At 39.5% G+C, this 19,289-nt stretch overlaps 2 protein-coding genes across 8 annotated transcripts in view; one reads left to right on the top strand and one right to left on the bottom strand.

Annotated features, from left to right (window-relative positions):
• Window positions 1–12,956, top strand: part of ZFYVE9 (zinc finger FYVE-type containing 9) — a 76,718-nt gene extending 63,762 nt beyond the window's left edge. For all 3 annotated transcript variants that reach the window (XM_087719659.1, XM_087719657.1, XM_087719658.1), the window contains 6 exons: window positions 1,199–1,349; window positions 2,029–2,109; window positions 2,807–2,969; window positions 3,941–4,046; window positions 5,191–5,367; window positions 10,710–12,956. In XM_087719659.1, coding sequence (XP_087575785.1) covers window positions 1,199–1,349; window positions 2,029–2,109; window positions 2,807–2,969; window positions 3,941–4,046; window positions 5,191–5,367; window positions 10,710–10,871 — 840 coding nt within the window. In that variant the 3' untranslated portion in view covers window positions 10,872–12,956. The remainder of the gene's footprint in view (window positions 1–1,198; window positions 1,350–2,028; window positions 2,110–2,806; window positions 2,970–3,940; window positions 4,047–5,190; window positions 5,368–10,709) is intronic.
• CC2D1B (coiled-coil and C2 domain containing 1B) overlaps window positions 12,890–19,289 on the bottom strand; it is a 31,443-nt gene continuing 25,043 nt past the window's right edge. For all 5 annotated transcript variants that reach the window (XM_087719661.1, XM_087719662.1, XM_087719660.1 and 2 more), the window contains 6 exons: window positions 19,053–19,111; window positions 17,118–17,169; window positions 16,158–16,257; window positions 15,520–15,610; window positions 14,271–14,401; window positions 12,890–13,864 (listed from right to left, as the gene is read on the bottom strand). In XM_087719661.1, the coding sequence (XP_087575787.1) occupies window positions 14,282–14,401; window positions 15,520–15,610; window positions 16,158–16,257; window positions 17,118–17,169; window positions 19,053–19,111 (422 nt within the window). In that variant the 3' untranslated portion in view covers window positions 12,890–13,864; window positions 14,271–14,281. The remainder of the gene's footprint in view (window positions 13,865–14,270; window positions 14,402–15,519; window positions 15,611–16,157; window positions 16,258–17,117; window positions 17,170–19,052; window positions 19,112–19,289) is intronic.

Here is a 19,289-nt window from a genome sequence, read left to right as displayed (position 1 = left end):
CTGGATGTGTGCAGGACTCTTTGTCGCTACGTGAAACGCACTGCGTCCTTCAGGCGATCAGAAGCGCTTTTTGTGTCCTTTCAACCGTCATCCATGGGACAGAAGGTGTCTTCCCATACCATAGGCCGATGGTTGAAGGCGTGCATCGCTCTTGCATATGACAGCCAATCTCGTCCGGTCCCCAGACGTATCACTCCTCATTCTACCAGAAGTGCGGCCACCACGGCAGCCTGGGCCACACAAGCTTCGGTGGAAGAAATTTGCAGAGCGGCTACCTGGTCGACGCCATCGCCGTTCATCCGACACTACAGGGTTGACGTGTATGCCTCGGCCGAGACTTCCTTTGGGCAGCAAGTTTTGCAGCGGGTGCTCCCCTCCTCAGGGGACCCTGGCCAGCCTAGCGCCCGCCCTGAATCTTAATTGCTTTGGCATGTCCCATGCTTGGATTCCCCAAGCAGCACACAGGAGAACGACCATTGACTTACCTGAACGGTCCTTCTATGTGTGCTGCGAGGGGAATCCAAACCCGCCCGCAGCTCTGGCTGGCCAGGGCTGTCGTGACATTGACTATGACTGACTCTTACCTGACTTATGACTTGACTTGCTATGAAGTGACTTTCCGACTTTTTGGGCTACGGCCATCATTGACATTGCTATACATCATTAACCGGCTGACTTCGTACAAAACTGACCCATCCAGTCAGAGGAGGCATGGTCACCAATTTACATAACTCAGTCTCTAGGCTAATGGACAAAGTTAACCCATGCTTGGATTCCCCTCGCAGCACACATAGAAGGACCGTTCAGGTAAGTCAACAGTCGATCTGATTGGAACATTTAACCAATTCAGCCTTTGTAAGAGAACTGATTATCTTCCATTCCTATACTTTATCCAACAAAGAAAATGAATGTGGCTCAGGTTATTCATCAGAGGGGAAGAGGTGGGTCAGGGTTTTGGATGTTGTTTGTTTAACCAGCGTCCAAAAGTATTTAGATGAAGCTCTGATCACGTAATAGAACTCTGTAGATCAATATTATGAAAACTTTCAAAGGATGTATAATAATTCAACACTGTATATATTGCCCTCAAGGAATAATCCTGGGGTGATATTTTTCAAAGTATCAAAATGTTTGTCTTTAAGTCACAGCCCATATTACACATTAATGGCAGATGCTCTATTTTGGGTATTTGTTGCAGATGATGAAAGCCATGAACAAATCTAATGAGCATGTTTTAGCAGGCGGTGCATGCTTCAATGAGAGAGCAGACTCCCATCTGGTTTGTGTGCAGAATGATGATGGCAACTATCAAACTCAGGCCATCAGTATTCATAATCAACCAAGGAAGGGTGAGAATTGTTGACAGTGTTTTCTGTATAAATGCTGATTTCTTCAATGATTTCTTTTAGTTTTTAAAGGTGCTATTTAGTCTTTAATTTCATAAGAATGTGAAATACAAAGGCAGAATTTGCAGGTTTTTAAATTAGACTTCATCAGACTTCAATTATTTCTTGATGTTGGAATTTTGGCACTGGACTTTAAGTTTGTTGAATTTTGATACTGCACTAATTCTGCTTGTTTCCCGTTGTCTTAAAATTAAAGCATCATTAAGGAACATTTTTTAAAACTTGCCAGAATAAGACTTGTGCTATCTTTCTCTAATAGAATCTTTAAATTTGTGTATTATTTTTTTGTAATCTTATCTTTCTCTGAGCAAAATGATGCATGTGGGTTCATGACCCAAACTAGTAAGCTGTTCAACACTACTAAAACATTTGGATATGGAGTGGAGAATACAATAACAAATGTACATTTTGCAAAACAGAATATAAAATGAGTTAATCATAATCAAGTATCATTTCATCTCTCAAATTTCCCAGAACATTTGTTTGCCTAATATATGTAGTTTATATTTTTGTTTAAACATAGTAGTTGCATAATTTATTTTTTGTTTGGATTGTTCATTGTTTTGTTATTGAATTAAATTGCCATTTTATATTTACATTTTAATGTGTCTCATTATTGCAGTGACTGGAGCCAGCTTCTTTGTATTTAGTGGAGCTTTAAAATCATCTTCAGGATATATTGCAAAGTCCAGTATTGTAGAAGGTAAGATTTCAGTCCTTTATTTGTTTATTTATAAAAGTATAAATAATCTACTTTCCAAAACAGGTTTTATAAAAAAGCAAGCCAATAACAGATAATAATTGCACAATGATAAAGGTTTACAGAATACACACTATTTTTTTAACCACCCCTGTAGAATGATGTTTTTCTAGAGTCTAATCCAGTTCAGCTTTCAAATTCTTGTCAAAATGTATAGTACTATATTATAGGCATGGATGCTATTTCTTGTTCACAAAAATAGATGTAAATGGTCACTGATGACTCTTTTATAGAGTAAGACATATATTTTAGAAAAACAATTGTTTAATGAAGGATTAAATATGTTTTTTTTAATTCTGCATTATTCTTACTTTACCAAATCTGCCATTTCTTTAAAGATGAATATAAAGCTAAGAATAGATTCAGGTAATAATGGAAATTAATATATCTTATTTATTCATTTTTTATGTTCTTGAATGTTTTTTTACAATGCAACAGGCAAATTCAACACGAGTTCCCAGTTTCTAGCCTGATACCTTAACCATCCCGCCAAACTAGTTCTGCATCTATATAATAATACATAACAATTGTGAAAGTCAATGTTCAGTATACTAGGCTCTCCTTTTTCATACTTTACATGCCATTCCCACAATATATTATGTGTGGAATTTTGTAAGTGCTTGTATCTTTTCATATGTAGACGGTGTGATGGTACAGATAACAGCTGAAAATATGGACTCTCTGAGGCAAGCTCTGAGGGAGATGAAAGACTTTACAATTTCTTGTGGAAAAATGGATGCTGAAGAACTTCAAGAACATGTGCATATTCAGTGGGTGGATGATGATAAAAACTTCAACAAAGGGTATCAACAACTTTTTATTTTATTTGGTTTTATTGAATTGCTTCACATGTAATGCTGAGTTATAATTGTTACGTGAACCAACAGGAATCTGTCTGTACATAATTTCTGTTAGATAATTTTCCCATTCTACTTCTTACATAGCCAAAAAGAGGAATAAATTGGACAGTAGGAATGTCTGAATAGTGTGTACTAACCTGCACCCCCGCCCCCCAGCCAGAGGAGTTGTTTCCTGATAGGGCATGCTCGTTGAAATATTTAGATTAACTTAGATAATGTCTCTTACATGACAGTTCATATACTGTCCATGTTTAAAGTCTACATTCAAAGCCAATAGCTTCATTTACTAATCTGTAGTACATATATTTTTTGGGGTGTTAAACTAGAATAACCAAGCTTAAATTAGAACAGTTGTTAAAGATTCAGAGAATTTCTTACATACAGCAGAGGTGCAACCATACTTTTAACAATTGTGTGGATGCGTTTTGGCTCTTCTATAATATATGTTTAAGCACTTTAAGACCATATTTACTTGACCAGAAATTGATGCTTGGACAAAGGTTGTTTCACCTAAAAACTATCTGGTGATACTTCAGATAAGCTATTATAAATATGTAGCATGTTTTAACTGCTCCTATTTCAATATGCTTCATTATTCTTTTATATGAATTTATTTTGATAAACAGACCCAGTATTTTACATTTTTTTAAAAATTGGACCAGGATTGACTTAAGCCTATGAAGACAGGACTTAAAGCAGTATTAAGTCCTACTGCTAATTGAGTTATCTTTTCCTTCCATATTCCAGTGTTGTAAGTCCTTATTCTTTTATATGAATTTATTTTGATAAACAGACCCAGTATTTTACATTTTTTTAAAAATTGGACCAGGATTGACTTAAGCCTATGAAGACAGGACTTAAAGCAGTATTAAGTCCTACTGCTAATTGAGTTATCTTTTCCTTCCATATTCCAGTGTTGTAAGTCCTATTGATGGGAAATCTATGGAGTCTATAATAAGTGTGAAGATATTCCATGGATCAGAATATAAAGCAAATGGGAAGGTCATTAGGTGGACAGAGGTGAGGAAATCACATAGTTTTGTATGTATCAGCTATAATCTTTACTCTTATGTGATAGTAACTCATATATATGAGAGCCAGTGTAATATTATAGTTAATATATCGGACTTGACCTGGAAAATGCATATTCAAGTCCTTACGTGATAGCAGTTGCAATAGCTCTTAGATTTATTTACCGCTCTACAGCCCTCTAAGCGATTTATAGAGTCAGCATATTGCCCTCAATAATCTGGGTTCTCATTTTACCAACCTTGGAAGGATGGAAGGCTGAGTCAACCTTGAGCCAGTTGGGATCAAACACATGCAGTACTGCATTCTAATCACTGCGCCACCACATCGCATTGGTTGATTGTGAGGTAGACTCTAACAAGTTTAATGTGCTTCATATAATTATCAGGGTACATCCCCATGTATGCTGTTGTGAGCTTTGAAGAGAAAAGAAATAAATAATTGTGACAATAAATTAATAAATTTTACATAGATTCCTATATGGAAAAATCCCTTCGTTATCAGAAATAGAGCAAACTTTGCCTAATATTCCACCAATTATTCTACAGTTGAATGTGAACATATTCTTTCTTAATATTTATTTATGAGAAACTATTTGTGTGTGTTTTGGAATGGCTGCAAGCACACTTGTATATCATAACTACAGATATAAAACTTTATTAAGGTCACTTTTAAAGACAGATTTATCTTCTAAATTATTTTCATTCATGATACTAATGGTATGAACAGATGCCTTGAACAGAAATGTAATTATTTTTAAAGGCAAGCTTTCATTTATAATTGTGAAAGCTATCTTGATGTGCCAGGTCTATCAAATAATAAGTAGAATGATTTTATTTCTAACATTAAGACATTTGATGGTCATCTTATTCTACTGCATGATGCCTCATGTTTACTCTGTGTTCTTTATTTCATTTCTTAGACTGCACTTGCCATTAACTGAATTATTTTTAAAAAATTGTCAATGTTTTTGAGTTGCCAAACTGTTGTTTATTTAGCATAAGGCATCAACAGAGGTCATGCAATCACTGATATACAGTGATATACTCTGATGTACAACTAGTGTTGTAATGCAGCATTATAAACATTTATATTTATTGGGGCTGACATATGCAACACTTCTCTTTATGCTAAGGTTTTCTTTTTGGAAAATGATGACCAGCATAATGGTCTGAGTGACCCAGCAGATCACAGCAGACTGACTGAGAATGTGGCGAAGGCTTTCTGCCTGGCTTTATGCCCACACCTGAAGCTCCTGAAAGAAGATGGAATGACCAAGCTGGGTCTACGAGTTACACTTGATACTGATCAAGTAAGTAACAAGTAACAATTGTGGGGGAAATACTTCTTGCTTATTTGGTGCAAGCACATGAATAAAAGAATTTTTGCTACTTGTTTAATGAATAGGATCCGCTGGAGGCTCCTTGCTAGGGGAAAAGGATGAGGCAGACTATAAGATCAGAACCAAAAGATAATGTAGAATCTGAATTGATACAGTATCAGTAATAAAATTGTATATATTTTAAGAATGCTTCAGAAGAGTTTTGGACTTTGGACAAATGCCAAAATTATCTGATGTTTACTAAGGTAGCTTGAATTTTTCAGGCTTCTGTCTGGTTTTGCTTTAAGGCCTACATTAACTTTAATGAGTGGATTCTTTAAAACAGTGGAACCATTTTTCAGACTTTCACAGAAGTATGATAAAAGTATGATTCCTATAATGAATAGCAGAAAAAGATCTATTAATGTGATGCTTGACACCATAATCAGTAATGCATACAGTGGAGTGTCAATTCCAGCTCCTTTTGAAGTTGACCAGTACCTGTAATTAGAGTATATATCCATATTAGTAACTCCACCTCTAATTATGTTGTATTCATGATATGCATAATTTTGAGGCCTTTTTCTGACATAATTTTTATTCATAATACCTACAGGTAATTTCTGACATTACCATTTGTTTAGAGAATATTCAAAGTTTCAATAGTGATGGAAAAAGTGACTTACAATTGGTCCTCACACTTATGATTGTCACAATGTCCCTGCAATTGTGTGATTGTATTAGGACATTTGGCAACCTGCATAATTTTGTGACAATTGCAGTATCCCAGGGTCATGTGTGACCTTCCCAGACGGCTTTCGGCAAAGTCAATGAGGGAAGATGGATACACTTAATGTCTGTGTGATTCATTTAATGACCTCAGTGGTTGAGTTAACCATCATGGCAAAAAGGATAGCTATTTTATTTTTTTTGCAATGATTGCACTTGTTAAATGACTCACATAATTGCACCGCTTAATGACAGAAATTCCAGCCCCAAATGTGGTCATAAGTCAAGGATGCCTACAGGGAAACCATGTCATCAGCTTTTTTATACTCTCTATTCCCTAATTTTGATGTGTATCTCTTTTGGTAGTGCTATCACTTTAGAGCCCACATTTTCAATATTGATATAATTTCATTTCATTTGCCTACAATATTACATTTCTGGAAACTCGGCTAAAGTTTATTTTTGATACAGTATTATAATTTGAACATCTCTTCTAAAGGCTCACTATTCCTGACCAAATTCTGATGCTTCAGACAATAAGTAAAACCATTTAAGGTTTAAGGTTTTAATGGATTTGTATGCTGCCAAATCCCGAAGGACTCCGGGCGGCTTACATAAAAACAATTTAAAAAGTATTAAAAAATTTAAAATACAGGATAAAGCAAATTAAAAGAACACAACATGTACTCAATCTTAGTGGGGCTGAAGTTCAATCAAAGATCAACAGCCCCAGGCCTGCCGGAACAGCCAGGTCTTAATAGACTTTCGGAAGGCCGAGAGAGTGGGGAGGATCCGGATCTCAGGGGGTAGATCGTTCCATAGGGCTAGAGCAGCTACAGAGAAGGCTCTCCCCTGAGGAGCCGCCAGACGACATTGTGTAGTCGACGGCACCTGGAGAAAGCCCACCCTGTGAGATCTTATTGGGTGCTGGGAGGTATATGGCAGGAGGCGGTCACGGAGATATCCAGGTCCTAAGCCATGTAGGGCTTTAAAGGTGATAACCAGCACCTTGAAGCGTGTTCGGAGACCAATAGGGAGCCAGTGCAGCTCATGGAGGATAGGTGTAACATGGGTGTATCTAGGTACACCCAGTATTGCTCGCGCGGCTGCATTCTGGACCAATTGTAGTTTCCGAACACTTTTCAAGGGCAGTCCCATGTAGAGCGCGTTACAGTAGTCGAGTCTTGAGGTGACGAGGACGTGAATGACCATTTGGAGTGCCTCCCGGTCCAGGTAGGGCCGCAACTGGTGCACCAGGCGAACCTGGGCAAAAGCTTCTCTGGTCACAGCTGACAAATGATGTTCTAGTGTCAGCTGCGGATCCAGGAGAACACCCAAGTTGCGGGCCCTCTCTGAGGGGTGTAAGATTTCACTCCGCAGGTTTAAGGGTGGGATATCTGGACTATCTTTGGGGGGCAGCATCCATAGCCACTCGATCTTGTCAGGGTTGAGTGCAAGCTTGTTCATTCCCATCCAGACCCTGACAGCTTCCAGGCACTGGCATATTACTTCCACCGCTTCACTGAGTTGGCACGGGGCGGACAGATACAGCTGGGTATCGTCCGCGTACTGGTGGTATTTAATCCCGTACCGGCGAATGATCTCACCCAGCGGCTTCATGTAGATGTTAAATAGGAGGGGGGACAGGACCGAGCCCTGCGGCACCCCGTATTTAAGGGGCCTAGGGGTCGACCTCTGTCTTCCGACCAACACCGACTGCAACCTGCCAGAGAGGTAAGAGGAGAACGGTGCCTCCCACTCCCACCTCTTCCAGCTGCCGCAGAAGGATACCATGGTCGATGGTATCGAAGGCCGCTGAGAGGTCAAGAAGCACCAGGATAGAGGAATGTCCTCTATCCCTGGCTTGCCAGAGATCATCAGTCAGTGCGGCCAAAGCAGTTTCGGTGCAGTAACCAGGCCTGAAACCAGACTGAAAGGGATCTAGATAATCCGCTTCATCCAAGGTCCGCCGGAGTTGGGAGGCCACCACCTTCTCAACAACGTTCCCTAAGAATGGGAGGTTGGAGACTGGATGGTAGTTTTTAAGGGCAGCTGGGTCCAGAGAAGGCTTCTTAAGGAGGGGTCTCACCACCGCTTCCTTCAAAGGTTGCAGGAAAGACCCCTCCCGAAGAGAGGTGTTTACAATCCTCTGGATCCAGCTGCGTGTCACCTCCCTGCTGGTCGAAACCAACCAGGAGGGACACGGGTCCAGTAGACAGGTGGCGGTACTCATCGCTCCCATGGCCTTGTCCACTTCCTCAGGAGTGACAAGCTGGAACTCACTCCACAAAATTTGCTCCAGACCCTCCCTCAGCATCTCTGCTGGCACTGTCCAAGTAGAGTCCAGGTCCATCCGAATCTGAGTGACTTTGTCCGACAGAAACTGAACAAATTCCTTAGCTTTTCCCTGTAAGGGTTCACTCGCATCCCTCCCTTTCAGGAGAGAGCGGGTTATCCTAAACAGGGCGGCCAGGTGAGATTGCGGACTCAATAAGAGCGGAAAAATGAGCACATTTTTCCACCTGTATCGCCACTAAATAAGTCCTAATAAAGCTCTTAGTAGTGTTCATTTGGATTCGGAGTTACTAGTCCTCCAGCGTCGCTCTAGGCGTCTCTTTTGGTGCTTCATCGCCCAGAGTTCCTCGGTAAACCAAGGTTCCCTCCTGGATCCACTGCCGCGGAGAGGCCGCAAAGGCGCAATCAGATCTAGTGCCCCAGCCGCCGCTGTATTCCAGGCAGCGACCAAGGACTCAGTCGGATTGTGGGCAAGGGAGTCAGGTATCTCCCCAAGTTCCGTCTGAAATCCCAATGGGTCCATCAGGAGCCTGGGGCAGAACCATTTAATCAGCTCCACCTCCCTGCAGTGGGGGACTAGCTTCCGAAAATCAAGCCTCAGCAGGAAGTGATCTGACCATGACAAGGGCAAGATCTTAATCCCCTTTAGTTCCAGAACACATCTCCACTGCTCTGAGAGAAACACAAGGTCGAGTGTGTGTCCCGCCACATGAGTCGGACCCTGAATTACCTGGGTCAAGTCCATGGTTGTCATGGAAGCCATGAACTCCTGGGCCCCATCTGAGCGTTCGCCAAGAGATGGCAGGTTGAAATCCCCCAGTACTATAAGTCTGGGGAACTCAACCGCCAGTCCGGCTACTGACTCTAGGAGCGCAGGCAGGGCTGTTATGACACAGCTGGAAGGTAGGTACGTCAGAAACAGGCCCACTTGACCCCCTAGGTCCAACTTCACAAGGAGGGACTCACACCCGACATTCTCTGGAGCAGGGATCCTGCGAGGGGTTAATGGCTCCCGGATAATAACTGCGACTCCTCCACCCCTTCCCTGGTGTCGTCGCTGGTGGAGCACCTGAAACCCTTCTGGGCACATTTCTGAGTGGGAGACTCCTCCCTCGTGGCCCAGCCAGGTTTCAGTAATACATGCCAGGTCTGCCCCCTCGTCTAATAGTAAGTCCCGGATGAGGGGAGCTTTATGGACTACAGACCTGGCATTTAGCAACAGCAGCCTGAGACCAGGGCCCTGGCTTCCCATGTCACCTGGTTCCCGAGTTGAGCTTTCAGGGCCGGAACAAAGGATCGCTGTGACGTAGCGAACCCTCCTTCCCCGGTAATGGCTAGCCCTGTAGCTCCCATCATACCTGCCCCACCCAGTCGTGACCGTAATGCTCTGGCCCGCCCCCATCCCCGTGGACCCCTCCCTCCCTCCCAAGGCCCCCGTTCTTCTCGGCAGGCCATTCATACCAAACACTCTGGGATGAGAGGCGGATCCGGGCCCCCATCCACTTCTGCTTCTGCACTTAGTGGAGGGGGCTCCAGGCTGTACTCTCAATCCCCTCATATGCACCGGCCAGGCATTCTCCACATACATAACCCACTATAGTGTTAAAAAGAATACAACAATACAATAAAAAAGAATAAATTAAACTAGTTTAAAAGAAAGTGGGATCATTCAATCGCAAGCATACACACACACGCTCCACATACGGAAAAGGAGGATTGCGCAGATATTAAAGTTGATATTGTGCAAGTAAGTTCGTACAGTTCCTGAGGCGGAAACACAAAGTCGAGTCAGTGGCAGGTCGACGGTGATATAGAGGGAGTAATTCGTCTTCTCTCCCAAAACAGCATGGCAAAGGGGGGCAAAAGTCTGGGTGGCTGAGATGATGTCCCTGGGGCAGCGGTGGGTGGCAGTGGTCGTAACAAGGAAGCAAGGTCATAAATCTGGAAGTCCAAGAGTCCAAAGTCCATAAGCAGAGAGAGCCAGATGGTAAGGATGGTAAGGAAAGGAGGCCCCACAACCGCAAGAGAAGGCGGAGGAGAGGCCACACCACAGAGAAAGTCCGAGTGGAGGGGGGGCGCCCGAAGGGGCAGCGACGATGACAAGCAAGATCAGCTGCCCATTTCCCCCAATAAATATCTATGCAACTATTTTATTATAATTTTATTATTATTATTTTGCTTACTTGTTAACCTATAAACTGCCCAAAGCCTATAGGATTGGGTTGATCTCTAAATATTGTGAAATAAATGATGTTTCTTGATGCTCTTGTCCTACCCACTCTGAAGCATGTTTTCTTTTTTTTTTTTAGGTTGGCTACCAGGCTGGGAGCAATGGCCAGCCGCTGCCTGTTCAGTACATGAATGATCTGGACAGTGCCTTAGTTCCAGTTATTCATGGAGGGGCATGCCAGCTGAGTGAGGGCCCAGTCATAATGGAGCTTATTTTTTATATTCTGGAAAACATCTCATAAAAGGACTTCATTTTCTTTCAGACCTGTTCCAGCAGCAGTTGTATCTGAATCATTTGCACTTTAAAACTGGAAAAATTAAGCTTTTAGTTAACACTATTGTGAGGGGGGGATGGGTGGGTGAGAACAGTTGTTCCATAATTCTGAATTGTCTATGCATTTGTCAACAAACAGGATCAGGGCAGCGTCTATGTTACAAAAAATGGCTATGCTATCTTTGCAGCTAACACACATCTGTTATGAATAGAAATAGAAACCAATAAGGGTCATGTTTTAAGGCAATTGCAGTCATGTATTTTGATGCTCAAAAGAATGCAGAGACTACTTGTGGAATAAGGAAAAGACGTGTCAACATTTAACTTTTGTAGATAAACTTATTATGAAGAAACAATCAAGACCTCCATTCTGACCTCATTCTACTGCTGTTTATGGTTAATTTCTCTAGACATTTAAAATATATTGTTTACATTATTGTGACCACTTTATTGGTCAGAGTACCTCCAGGACATGCTGGGCTATTCTTCAGAGAGGTTCAGAAAGAAAGACATACATCAGGAAGATACCTTTTACATCTGCCCAAAGGAGAAATCTTTCCAAAAATTGTATGTAAATTAAGCTTGCATTTTCTGTGCTTTATCTTTTTCTTTCTTTTTTTGAAGTCTCATTTAAGAATGAAATTGGCAAACCTGCTGTAAATTTTTCTTTTCTTTTCTGCACTTTTAGTCTTATGCCTTTGGCAGATTTCTTCAGTCTTAAATGAGCAACTACATGAAATTGCTGTTCTTTTCAGCTGATCCTTCTTTGAAAGGAACACACTTTTTAATTTTGTTTGATAGGTGTGTATTCTACTTAAGCGGTCCATAGCATTAACCCTGTACTTTATAATAGCACCACTATATAAAGCTATCCTCTGAGAATTCTAGCAAGTTTGTCTACTGTTCCATGATTTACTTTCACTGCAGGTTGGAAAGCTTGCACCTTGTCTCAGTGGAACTGAACTCTGAGCAGACAAGCAGGTTGAGCCTTCTTGCAAAAACATATCAGGCTGGCAGTGACAGTCAGCAAGAGAAGGTTAGCATTTTCCTGTTAACACTACATTTCCTGAGAAAACAGTAACAAGCAGAAGGTTGTCAAAAGATTGACACAATAAATTCAGACAGTGCTATCCAAATGAGTAGCTATCATCCATGTGCAAGGAGATAAAAGACTGAGCTTTACTGAATGAAGATTAGACAATGGTTAGCAAATTTGTATTGCAATTCAAGGATGGACAACAGTGGCAGCTATAACAAATTTTTCTCTGTAGATAATCATATACATGAACGTGTAGATTTTATTTTTGAATGAATTGCCTCTGCATCCTTAAATTTGTAAAAAAAAAAACCACAGCTGATGCTAAACTGCAACTAGAAGAAAAGATGACAAGGGAATTAGATCAAAGCCACGAACTGAAGGACAGAAAATAAATCTTCTGACAATTAAATGTTAGCCCCATAAATAGGTCATGTAATGCTAAACTTATATATGTTCAATATATAGCCACGCAAGAGGGAATGGATAGATATTAATGAGCACCTGTGAAACCATGTGCAAAACAAGGGTCTTGCAAAGCAATTTTAAGTTTCTTATTTCTTTTCCTTGCACACAAATTCAAGTTCCTTATAAGCTTTCTCTCCTTCTGCAATAGCATTGTTTTACAGGCTGAATTGCCAAAGTTAATACAATTGCTCTTTACAACTGCTGTAGATTCTTACTTTATTAGCTGCATCTCAAGTTTCACCATAGAAGCAAGCTTTTCAGTAACTTAGCTTTGCATTAAAGTTATTGACAAATGGAGAAAGGCTGAACTTTTCATCCCTCTGCAGAAAATCATTTGTTTGGGCTATGTTTGTGCAAAATTCTATTGACTGGTTTGCTTCAACCACAGCCTTTAAATGACTTTAAGATTACCATATTGTTAAGAACCGAGTACTTGTTTAAAGAAAAAAAATGTACTTTTAAAATTCAGTTAACACTGCAAAGACTGCATATTATATTTTTATTTTCAACATGTAGTTTTGTATATTAAATTTATTAAAATTACAACAATGCTGCATTGTCTCCACTGACTTAAGACAGAAATGAATGCTGGCTGCATGGCAGACTTAAGTGTATGTATGAAATCACACACATATTGTGGAAATCTTCTGCAACTCCCTTGCTGGAAGCCATGAAACTTGGAGAAAAAGAAAGATAATTTTGATCTCTAGTTGCTTGTTCTATTTAGGAGGCAGGCGACAACTGTCTTGTACTTTCAGTCCAATTGTTGTGTATCTACTGTATTTGCTGAAGCAAGATAAAAATCTTGATATTTAACAGTAAACAGTTTTATTCCTGCCTTGGTTGACAGAAGAGCTGAAGGAATACAAATGAGAATTTAAAAAAGAACTATTAACTATCTCACATTTGATACAGGCTCCCCCTTGGAGAAGTTGTGCTCTAGTCACACTTGAGCAACATGGATGCATATATGAAAAGATGTACAGTAACTTAAAATCTTCATTGCGGGCAATTTAAAGAGAGATACAATCACAGCTGCTTAACCTACACTTCAGTAAACAAGACTATCCATTTATTCCATGGGTCAGAAACACATCTTAATTGCAGGTTATATAACATGAGCTGCTGCACCATATCTTAATTATACTGCTATTTATTAAACTCTTTTCTCCACACTTACCAACATGTCCTTTTTTTGCTCAAGTCAGCAATCACATTAACAAGTATCATTTATGTATTACCAACAATTTTAGCCTCAAGAAAGGTTAAAATAGGTCAGTCTCTTTGTGTATCAGTACCTTCATTCCTAGTAGTAGACTTACAAAGCTTACCAACTCATACTATATGATAGTTATGAAAATAAAGATGTTATGTTTAGTAGTGCATTCACTGAACATCTTTGGTGCTTGCAGAAACTCCATGTAAAGTCCATTCTGCAGCTTTTAGCATTCCTGGATCTAGGTGCAGGGAAGAAAAAGTATATTTTTATAAATCAGAGAATAATAAAGCAAGATCCTATGACTTAAATAAAAATAGTATCCATTACTGAAATACACTGACTTTCCACCATACAATTCAAAAGCAATTCCATAAAAATTACTTCCTTACGTGTATCTCTAACAATGTATCTGTGTTATCACTGCTTAATGGTGGATAGCAGTGATCCACTTGTATAATTTACTTGGGTATTTTTTTTAGAGTTTAGTAGTAATGAAATGATAAAAACATACAAGCTAAAAGTATTTTTAAATAAAGAAGGGAAGTTACAGATCTGCATATGAAAAACACTTATTACAAGTTAAAGATTGGACTGAAATCATTTTTCAACTTATAGGGTTACAGAGAAAAGATAAACACTTCTACCTTCAGCAGAATTAGTATTCAAGAACTAGCCAGTTTTCTGTAATTGTCTGAAGATCTTGCCCAGTAAGTGGCTCCCTAAGTCTTACTTTTATTTCTAGTTTGCCTCCAGTAGGTTTCCTACTGTCCAAAACCTTAAGACAGAAAAGACATAATTGAAACAAAACAATAAAATTCCAAGATAATTGAAGTGGCTTTGAACACACTAAAGCATTTTTAGTTATGACCAATGACAATGTGCTATACTGTAAGTTGTTTCCTTCTTTTATTGAAATAAATCATTCAATTTCTCTCTCCACCGTTTTCTATTTTTCCATCTCAACAGTCAAGTTGTTTCTAGCCACTAAATATGTTCAAACTTCTTGACCTTTTTAAAGTATGCCGAAAATACTTATTTGTATGTATATGATACAATTTTGGCTATGTATAGTTATCAATACATAAGGTAAACAATACAAAGAGAAGGAACAATAGTGCAAAGTTACATGGACAAATTACATCATAGTTTAAAAGGTGTTATTAAAACAAAAATAAATTTTGTATTCAAGCTTTCCCTTCTTTGCAGATTTATGAACAAATATATCAGAAAACCTATTTGGAAACAGCAAAATATCTACTAAAGCATCACATTAAGGTGTCCAATTCTATACACAGTATGATTTGTGATTTGATTTTCAAGTCAACTTCTGCATTTAGATTGCACAGAAATATGCAGACACAGATGTGATTAAGAAATGTTGCTCAGCACATAATTCTTTCATTCTTGTACCAACACAAACATGGTCTGAAAATTTCAATAGATTTTCTTATCCACATGAAGACATGGATAAATCCTCCAACTATTTTGGAACCAGCATATAGGCCAACAATGGCGAGCCTTTTCGGCACAGAGTGCCCAAACCGGAATGTGCAAGCGCGTACTGGAGCACCAGAAATCTGAAGACCAGCTGGCAGGTGCGCATGCACACTGGCTAGCTGGTCTTTGGATTTCCAGCACTCCGACACGCACAAAGAGCAGCTGGTAAGGGCGCGCTTGCCCAAAGAGAGGGCTCTACGTGCCACCTCTGACACGCGTGCCATAGGTTCACTACCATGGATATAGGCAAGGATAATGTAAGAGAATGAGGAAAACATGTTATCAATGAACTGCCAAGGATAGAAATCCCATTTTATAAAATATCTTCAGAATACAAAATGATATAAAGAAAATACCATTTTAATACAGTGCTTTTCAAAAAGCTTGGCATTGTACCTCAACGATCTCTCTAATTTCACATTCAGATTCCAATTTGTCAAGTTTCAAATGTGCTGCTCCCACTTGCTTGTCACTCCTGAAAAAGGACCTGAGGAAAAGAAATAATCAAAACCAGAATTAAGCTCCCTTAACAACTGGGTTGGGAAGCAGCAACAACTTTCTATACTCATTCGGGACATGAATTGACAACCTTTGGTTAATTAATTTCTTTGGACTCAATTATGGATTTAACTTTCTTCTAGTTAAAAATAACTAGAAGAAAGCTGACCAAATGCATGTTTTATGCTAATAATGGTCACAGCTTTCTGCCAAATGGATTAGGAGAAATAGATATGAGCTATCGTCCCCCCCCCCCCCTCTCTCACACACATACAGCTAGGGGCTGGGACTTGGTGGAAACAAGCACCTTAGTTTTTTTTATTTAATTAAATGTATATTCCACCCATCTAACTATCCACTCTTGATTAACTAATATACCATAAAGATTATTCTCTGCCTGTTTTCCTTGAAGCACAGCAGAACTTCCAAAAGTCAACAGAGTCACAGTATGTGTCCCCCTCTTTTTCAAAGAGAACATTTGGGTTCTGTTTCATACAAGTAACTGAATTGCCCTCCCCTGGACATTGAACGCTTACCCTTTGTGAAAAATCTCAAACTTGATTCCTTTGGTTTGAATTGCTCTTCGAAAACCTCTATGATTGCGATTAATGTTCAACTTGAATAGCTGATTATATTCTACAAGTTTAAAGAAAGTTGCATAAAATACCTGAAACAGTTAAAAGGTTCTGGAGTCATTCAGATATCTAGCAGAACATGTTGCCAGTGGTCCAAAAGAAACAGATATCTTGCCTTTGCGTGGCATGACGATGACTTTAGTTCTGTAACTTAAACAATATCCTATTTCCACAGGCATTTCCCAGGTTAAACAAGGAATCCATTTCAGGAATCCTTGCAAAAGCTGGTATTTTCATGTTTGAATTTTCATGTATGACCCAATGAAAGTGCCATGTTGGCTATGCAGAATAATGATTGCTTAAGGGATCAAAGTTATCACGAATTGTATAACCTGGGATCCTCTGAGCTTCTGGAGTGTACCTTAATTTTACCTTATTTTTTTAGCTTAATGTTATTCCATAAATATATAAACATCTGGAATACAAGCGGAGTGACTTCATTTTGATCTTTATAAATCTAAGCAATTTTTAAAAAACATGCTATAGGATTTATTTATTATTAGCTTTCTATGCCACCCATCTTATTAAGGCAATTCTAGGCTACAAGAACTATGCTAAATAGCTGTAAGAATCATAGAACACCTGCTAGAGTCCTATAACCAGTACAAGATCTCAAGCCTAAAACTGAATGATCTCCAGTTAAAAGAATTTCATTTAAACTTTGCTTCTGACATCAACAGGTCTTGGCTTAAATTTTTAAAATGAAAACCTCTCGAAGGGGGTGCCAGGTTAGGAAAGGATGTGGTCAACAATATTCGATTAACAGAGCTGAATGTAAAACAGAATTATCCCTTTCATCTGGTTCTGAAATAACCATTCATTAGAAGGCTCAAATGTAAAAGAAAACCCAAATGCACACACCTGGGCAGTTGGTATTTTTAACCACTGATGTTTTGCTTTTCTGAGCTTGTTCCTAGTTTGGGGGGAAAAAAGAAATACAAGTAAAAATATTTAAGAAGCAACTAAACTAACCCTTACCTCAGCATGATAGATTTGTAAGATTTTGTATGTTTTTATTTTGGAAATACAGCGGCATAAGTAAAATGTCTATAATTCACTGGAGAGGCTAAAAATAGTGACCTGTGAAATGAGAAGAGTTTCTCATAATCCAGGGCCAGTGGTGGGTTTCAATTTATTTTACTACTGGTTTGCTCGTGCATGCATGTGCGCGCGCTTGGACACACTTCTGCGCATGCGCAGAAGCATCTGGGTGGGTGGAGTCTCCTCCCCCCCGCCCCCGTCACCACTACTGGTTCACCCGATCCCTGGCAAACCGTCAGAAACTCACCTCTCTCCAGGGCTGACTAAGTGCTTCCAAAAACCAATAAAGGGAGGGAAGCTACTGAACATTGACTAGAGTGCAACTTATTTTTTTTCTTACATTTCAAATCAAAAGAAAGAAAATATTCTGGCTGGGTGAAGGGATTGTGCCATGAAATATATGGTTGTTCGGTTGTATTTGTAGATAGAAAGAATCTGGAATATGCACACCCTTCTAGATCCTTTAGAATGTATAGGAATAATTTCAGACAGACGTTCTGTTAAATAACCCAGCACATGAAAGCCCACATCAACTGAGGGATAGATGGGCAGTAAACCAGATGAATGAATGAATGAATGAATGAATGAATGAATGAATGAATGAATGAATGAATTTCCTGCCAAATGTACACCTTCTCTGACTGAAGAAGTGCTTCTCACTCAGGGGCAAAAATGCAAGTTCTGCCTTCTGAGAGGTCCTAGAAAACTTTCTTCCTTCCCTCTCCAGGCCCTCACAATCTCTGACTACTGAAAAAGTTTCCTAACAGCATCACTTGGCTTATTAGCTTACCCTATTGTCTTTTTTTCTTTGTCTTTTTCTGGCTGCATCCTATAACCTTGTTTCTTGCTTTCTTTTCACCACGAGTAATCTCTCTTATTTCCAGCTTTGTTTCTTTTCTCAATTTCCTCACTGATGAAGAAAATTGCTTCTGTTTTCCCAAATCTTACTCAGTAGTCTCTCCATTTTCTTATGTAATCTGGATATGTCCCAAAGGTGTTTTTAAAAAGGCAACTGGACTTCCTTGGTTTTTTTCCCCTTGAAAATGTTTCTCTCCTCATACAAGAAGCATCTTCAGAAGAAGCTTTTTTGATGAGACGCAAAACATTTTCAAAGAAAAACCAAGAAAGTCCAGTTGCAGGCTGATTCTGCTAACTGTCAACTGCTAGCAGTTGGCAGTTCAAATCTCACCAGGCTCAAGGTTAATTCAGCCTTCCATCCAGTGGTGAAATTCAATTGTTTTTTTACAAACGGTTCTGTGGGTGTGACTTGATGGGCGTGGCAGGGGAATGATACTGCAAAATCTCCATTCCCACCCCACTTGGGGGCCAGCCAGAGGTGGTATTTGCTAGTTCTCCAAACTACTCAAAATTTCCACTACTGGTTCTCCAGAACCTATCAGAACCAGCTGAATTTCACCCCTGCTTCCATCCTTCCAAGGTGAGTAAAATGAGGACCCAGATTGTTGAGGGCATTAGGCTGACTCTGTAAACTGCTTAGAGAGGACTACAAAACACTATGAAGTTGTATATAAGTCTAAGTGCTATTGCTATGCTCATCAGCCTTACCACCTGTCAATCAGGTTGTGGAGGAGAAAAGTATGAATTTGTACTTACTATTTATATTCACTATCCAAAGTGCTGATATTTGAATACCCGGAAAAAAAAAAAATTTAAAAACAATTGCTAAATTTGGTATGAAATAAATACTCAAGAGGCTAACAGAGGCCTTGATTATAAGCTTGATTGTATACTTACTGTATTAGGGTAATGAAATTCAAATTTCACAACAGCATCCAAATCATTAGGCGCTACTCCTGGGTAAAAAGAATAAACCAGTTGAGTATAAAGTATAAGCTTCTTCATGGCAACAGCCATCCCACAGAAAATAATAATTAGTGGATTATCAGGATGTTTGCTTGTTAGATCCAATTTCTTTGCAAATTTTAAGACGCTCAACCTTTACAGATGACATGGAATTAACATCTATAAAGT

The sequence above is a fragment of the Thamnophis sirtalis genome, unplaced genomic scaffold, assembly GCF_051295495.1.
Source record: "Thamnophis sirtalis isolate CommonGarterSnake01/CBP01778 unplaced genomic scaffold, rThaSir2_p1.2 scaffold_7, whole genome shotgun sequence".
NCBI lineage: Eukaryota > Metazoa > Chordata > Lepidosauria > Squamata > Natricidae > Thamnophis > Thamnophis sirtalis.
Note: the sequence above shows the minus strand (reverse complement) of the source record. Positions and strands in the feature narration are given on the sequence as shown.